The sequence below is a fragment of the Cucurbita pepo genome, chromosome LG07, assembly GCF_002806865.2.
Source record: "Cucurbita pepo subsp. pepo cultivar mu-cu-16 chromosome LG07, ASM280686v2, whole genome shotgun sequence".
NCBI lineage: Eukaryota > Viridiplantae > Streptophyta > Magnoliopsida > Cucurbitales > Cucurbitaceae > Cucurbita > Cucurbita pepo.
Window position 1 is genome coordinate 5,149,345 of NC_036644.1, and position 6,190 is coordinate 5,155,534.

General features: G+C 40.2%; 1 protein-coding gene across 1 annotated transcript; it reads left to right on the top strand.

The window, feature by feature from the left end:
- The first annotated feature begins 813 nt into the window (after positions 1-813).
- LOC111798003 (arogenate dehydratase/prephenate dehydratase 6, chloroplastic-like) lies at positions 814-2,530 on the top strand. Its single transcript, XM_023680935.1, has one exon. It carries the CDS (start codon positions 1,258-1,260, stop codon positions 2,416-2,418), a length of 1,161 nt encoding a protein of 386 aa, XP_023536703.1. The 5' UTR covers positions 814-1,257; the 3' UTR covers positions 2,419-2,530.
- Positions 2,531-6,190: the final 3,660 nt, after the last annotated feature.

Sequence of the window (6,190 nt, forward strand, 5' to 3'; positions counted from 1 at the left end):
TTGCTTGGGATTTCATGGGAGGATGAACTAAGTAGGGTGGAGGGTATTATACTGGATGGTAGACAATCTAACGTTTCTTCCTAAAATACCTCAATCATTTTCCTAAATTTATTTCTAAAATCCCTAAATAGTTTAGCCTAAATTTATTCCTCAAATCCCTAAATCATTTTCCTAAATTATACTTTATCTAGTGATATATTTTATCAGTGTTGTCATAAGGCAAATCTTCTGACCCAAGAGTAAGATCACTTACTTGTTGACCTTAGCCGATGTTCTCCCTAAATTTAAATGTCTGAGTTCGTCATTTGAAGTTGTTCCAAGTATTGTTGAGGTGTTTCCTATTAGAACATCCTTCTAATTTCTTTACTAATTCACATTTTCTTAACTTAACTTAAATCCCTTAACTTTACTCCCACTTAAATTTCTCTTTATATTTAAATTTTTATCATTGAAAGATTTATCTCTTTCTCTCCAACTTTTTTTTTTTTTTTTCACTCCCTAACTATACACTTTTCTTTCTAAGAAGAACATATAAAAATTTTGTTATTAAAAACACAAAAACTAAAAGCTAAAAAAATGAAATAGTTTAAGGCCTATATAAAGTTTCTTTGTTTAATCCACCACTTCGTCTTGTTTGTCTCTACCCATGGTGTAGATGTTGCAGTCAAACTTTGTGTAAACCAACCATTTTGTTTTCTTTCATTTTCCTTTTCAACATTTTATATTCTTACGTGGTTGCTATTTTTTTCTTATATATAAAAATCCCTCTATGTTTCTTTTCCGAATCTGTATGTATCTCTTGGAACGGATTGTTTAGTCTTGACTTGTTTATAGTGAAATCAAGTTAAAAAAAAGGAAGAACACGAGGAGTGCCGCACAATGATTGGTTTCCAACCACACATGTTGTTGGTAGATAGGAAAGACCAGATTCGAACTTGACGTTCTAAGGAGTCTCTGTTCATCTTCGTTTAAGAAAGGATACATTTGACCCTAATGTCTAGCTAAGACCAGATTCGAACTTGACGTTCTAAGGAATCTCTGTTCATCTTCATTCAAGAGAAGATACATTTGACCCCAATGTCTAGCTAAGGCTGCTAGTGGTCTAGATAAGGGACGGACAATGGCCGAAAATTAGATCGATCCAACTCAAACCATTCAAATTTCCATACCAAAAAAATGGTTTCCTCTTCCAATATTTAAACCCAATCCAAGCACTCCCAACAACAACGAAGGCAGCGCACCATTTCTGTCTTCATCATGCAATCCTTCACTCATTCCCTCATCAAACCCACTCCCCCTCCCTCCACCTACCCCAACGCCACCACCTCCTCCTCCACCCGCCGCCACCACTGCCAGATCTCCTCCACTCGCCGCCACAGCAACACCACCCTTGTCGTCTCCCAACAACAGCCCCCCGCCGATCATATTGGAGACCTCAACCTTGTCCCCATTGGAGACTCATTCAGGCCACGTCCCAAGCCCCTCTCCATCACCGACCTCTCTCCCGCCCCTATGCACGGCTCCAACCTCCGCGTCGCGTACCAAGGCGTCCCTGGCGCCTACTCCGAAGCTGCCGCTGGAAAAGCCTATCCTAATTGCGACGCCATCCCCTGCGACCAATTCGAGGTCGCCTTTCAATCTGTTGAGCTCTGGATCGCCGATCGAGCCGTTCTCCCTGTTGAGAACTCCCTCGGCGGTTCAATTCATAGGAACTACGATCTCCTCCTCCGCCACAAACTCCACATCGTCGGCGAGGTTCAATTGCCCGTCCATCACTGCCTCCTCGCTCTCCCTGGAATCCGAAAAGAGTACCTAACTCGCGTCATTTCTCATCCCCAAGCCCTAGCGCAGTGCGAACACACTCTCACTAAACTCGGCCTCAACGTCACACGCGAGGCCGTCGATGATACAGCCGGCGCCGCCGAGTTCGTCGCCATCAACAACCTTCGCGACACCGCCGCAATCGCAAGCGCCAGAGCGGCAGAGCTTTACGGCCTCGAGATCTTGGCGAACGGAATCCAAGACGATTCCGGCAACATAACCAGATTCGTGATGCTGGCGAGAGAACCGATCGTTCCTCGTGTAGATCGGCCGTTCAAAACCAGCATCGTCTTCGCACACGAGAAAGGAACATCGGTGCTGTTCAAGGTGCTCTCAGCCTTTGCCTTCAGGAACATCAGCCTTACGAAGATCGAATCGCGGCCGCACCGGAGTCACCCGATCAGAGTGGTCGACGACGCGGACGGCGGGACGGCGAAACACTTCGAGTATCTGTTCTATGTGGATTTCGAGGCGTCGATGGCGGAGCCTAGGGCTCAGAACGCCCTGGCGGAGGTTCAGGAATTCACTTCCTTTCTGAGGGTATTGGGTAGTTATCCAATGGATATGACCCCATGGAGTCCTTCTCGTGAGGATTAGCTTATTATTATTATTATTATTATTATTATTCACTTCGTCATTACTCTTTGTTGGAATAGCTTATTAAAATTAAAATTAAAAATAACAATAATTTATTTTTATTTTTTTTTAATTATTGTCATTATTATTTTATTCCAAGTTTTGTATATTTTTTTATTTTGTTGGTTGTCTTTGTCATTCACATGGTGGTAGTAGGTTTAGGTGAGAAAATTACTTGGCAGTAAAAAGTATCCTTACTTTTTGTTTCTCCATTTTTACTGCCAAGTAATTTTCATGTAGCAAGTTTTTAGGGTTTTGAGGGTAAAAAGATTCCTATGCTAAAAATTTCCCTCAACCCTAATGGATTGATTTTTTTTTTGGACTTTCCTATGCTAGAAACAGTAGTTTATGGTTAGTATAATGACTCGCTTTTTGATATCTCGAAATAGGGATCGCCACATAGACTCGAGTGTAAAAAGAGAGATAAAAGTTTTTAAAATTCAAATAGGCATTGAAAACCGACCTAAAATTAATTAAAGTACTAAATAATATCGGTGGAGTCAAATCAAAACCACTTACAAAAGTACATATATAAGTAATATTTAAATTAATATTATATGACATGAGAAGAGGATTTGATTTAAAGGTCTGTGATTTACACAATGATTTACCTAATACTCAATAATCAACTTGTTTGTAGAGTCTTGTCGAACGGAATCCTTACGATGGTCTCTGAAGCTATATTCTAACTCTAACGTTAACCAATACCATTTCGTTTGTACTTGCTCTATTAGAATTATGCATACTTAAACCCTATACAATGGTAGGGTGTACTTCTAGCCATAATGTAGGGTTAGATTGTACTTAGCTTTTTGTTTATGTTTCCCAAGATCTATCTTTAACCTTATGCTATTGGCACGTGAGTCAACTTCTAGTGCATTGGATGTCTGCACCCCATATGAACGGTTTACAAGGTGCACTTTGATAGCATACCTTCTACGATTCTTGACATCCCTTGTGAGTGACAACTAACCACTGTGTATGCATTAAGAAAGTTCACGATTAAGGGTTGCCAACTTAATTGCCTGTTCATCCGAAAATATCTGTGGGATACAGTGTGGGCTCTAGGACTAAGGAAATGTACAATAACGACTCATACTCATTCATATTGTCATGTAGGCTCTCTAGGGCACATAACGTATCTCCAATATAGTATATGGGCATACAAGGGTATTTAATCACTATAACACATTCCCATGCATAATGCATACATACAATGTCCAACATGCTCCATTAACATATTTACAAATATACGAGACATGTTGGAGTCCTCATAGAATTAGGAGTTCACAACATAAAAACGTAAGCTTTAATCATGATATCACGCTAAATCGGAAAACAAACAAGTTTTTAGGTTAACTATATACAACTTAATCAATTAGGTTTGTCATCATGTTTTCTAATAAATATACCACTGGATCAATTAGGTTTATCATCATGCTTCCAAATAAAAATATCCAACTTGATTAACTGGGTTTATCTGGGTTTATCGTTATGCTTCCAGATGAGTTCCATCCATTGTCCTAATCAACCCTTATAAGTATTACTAAAAAATAATCCATGTGGCTACTTACTTGTTGAAGACTTTCCCCAATAGGTTTGAGTCTTCAAGAATTTCTGATATTAGTTTTTGTCAGGTTTGAAATGTCATGTTAACATGCATGTAAAAGACCCCACAACGTTTCAAAAAGATCCATTTCAAGTATGCATAACATTTAGGAAATTCACACATCAATATACCGAACAACCACATGCCCACATACCTAATAGTTGGAAAACATTTAAAACAAGAATTAGTGTTTTACCGAATTCAAGCTAAACAAAGCGGGCTAGGGAAATATTGGAGATGGTCAAGAGGGAGCTTGGGGATCGATTTTGGAGAAAAGGTATACAAACATAAGGGATTTGAGGCATTTAAGGTACGAATTCTTGAGTTTTTCAGAGATTTGAATCGATGATATCTCGCTCAATTCTTGATGAAACTTAACGAAACATGTCCCCTTTGATTTCTCTTGCAAAGATCTACGACTTTGGTGAAAACTCCAAATGCCCTCGAAATTTATAGGAGAAAAACTTAACGAATGAAGCTGGCTGCTAGAAGCAAGATGAATCTGTGATATGGTCACAATTATGATGTTGCAGACTTAGTGATACCTATGAGAAAAAATGGCGATATGGTCATGACTTGGCAATACCAATAGCATAAGGTTATGAAAGGAAGGTCCCAACATATAGTATAATGGTATGTGTTTTATTAGGAATGAACGTTTCATTCCTGCAATGGAAACATTGAAATTAACTTAATTTTTGTACAATTAAAAAAATTAAAGGTTAAACAAATTTACTATAACGACCCGATTTACACCCGATTTTCAAGGGAGTGAAACCACGGTCCTTAACTTACTGATGTAGAATAATAATAAAAAAAATTTAAAATTCAATTGAAATAATAATGAAATTTTTTATTTAACAAATGACACACCAAGACCACCAAAATACAATACTATAAATCCAGACTATTTAAAATACACGAATTACCGGATTTAAAAGACAATTACAAACGAAAAATCTAGACTCGAATATGACGTGACTCCATATAGTCGACAACCCACGTGTGCCTCCATCTCGACAACTACATCAGGCTCCACCTGAAAAGGAAATTGAAGAACAAGGGTTGAGTATATAAACTGTACTCTTAAGTCTTATGAAATAAATTTTGTTTGTCTAGTGTCTTATTTTGTCTTAGAAGTTTATTCCTAAGAGTAAGTTTTTCCTAGGCTACACTCTAGGTTCATTTGTTCCACCTAAGCTCAACATAGGATAATTTAGCGGAAGTTAGTGTTCAAGTTCTTAGTTCTTGGTCCTATTTGGACCTCCCGTCTTTAAAATTTCTCTTGAGTTCTCTAAGTCTCCCAAATTGTCGTCTCTGCTAATCTCTCTTGTCTTCATCATAGTTCTAGACCTCAGTTATAAGCTCATAAGGTTCATGTATACTAAACTTTTAACCCTCAAGGTACTCAAATATGGGAGTTTTAGACTCTTACGAGAAAAGCAAACATGAGAAAGGGGAAGAGGGAGGAGAGAAGACTCGGAAACGGAAGGAAAAGGAGGAAAAAGGACGTCGGAAACGACGTTACCAAAGAGAGAGAAAAGACGCCGAAAATTCTCTGATAATCAGGCAAAGGAGACGAAGTTTGACCCGAGATCCGGACTCGCGACTCGAACCGAGGCCAACTCGCTCCAGTCCAAGCCCTCGGCCCAACAAAACCACCGTGGCCCAAATGCCTCGACCCAACCCATCAACCCAATCCGCGCCTCGGCCTAACCCATAAGCCGCAACCCGAGACCAAAGACCAAACCGACCCGAGACCCATAAGCCCAATCCAATACCTGACGCTGACAGCCCGATCGACTACATGCGCTCAGCCCAAGCCTGGTCCACTTCACGCAGTCAGCCCAAACCTGCGGCTACAAGTCGTACCCGCGCGCGATCCACGCCTAGACCCGAGACCGGTTGTACACGCGTCGCCTCTTGATTGTGCCATGTGACACGTTTGCAGCTCGACACCTCTGACTTCGACGACTTGATCAGCTTGCGGTGGCTCGCGGCGGTCCCCGACTCTAGTCGCTTATCCGGCTCGAAAAACTTATTTTCGACTTGTTCGGCACTGTTTCGACCCTCCTAGACTCAATTTCGACCTCATTTTAGGTAAAATAGGTCATTTTAAGGTCG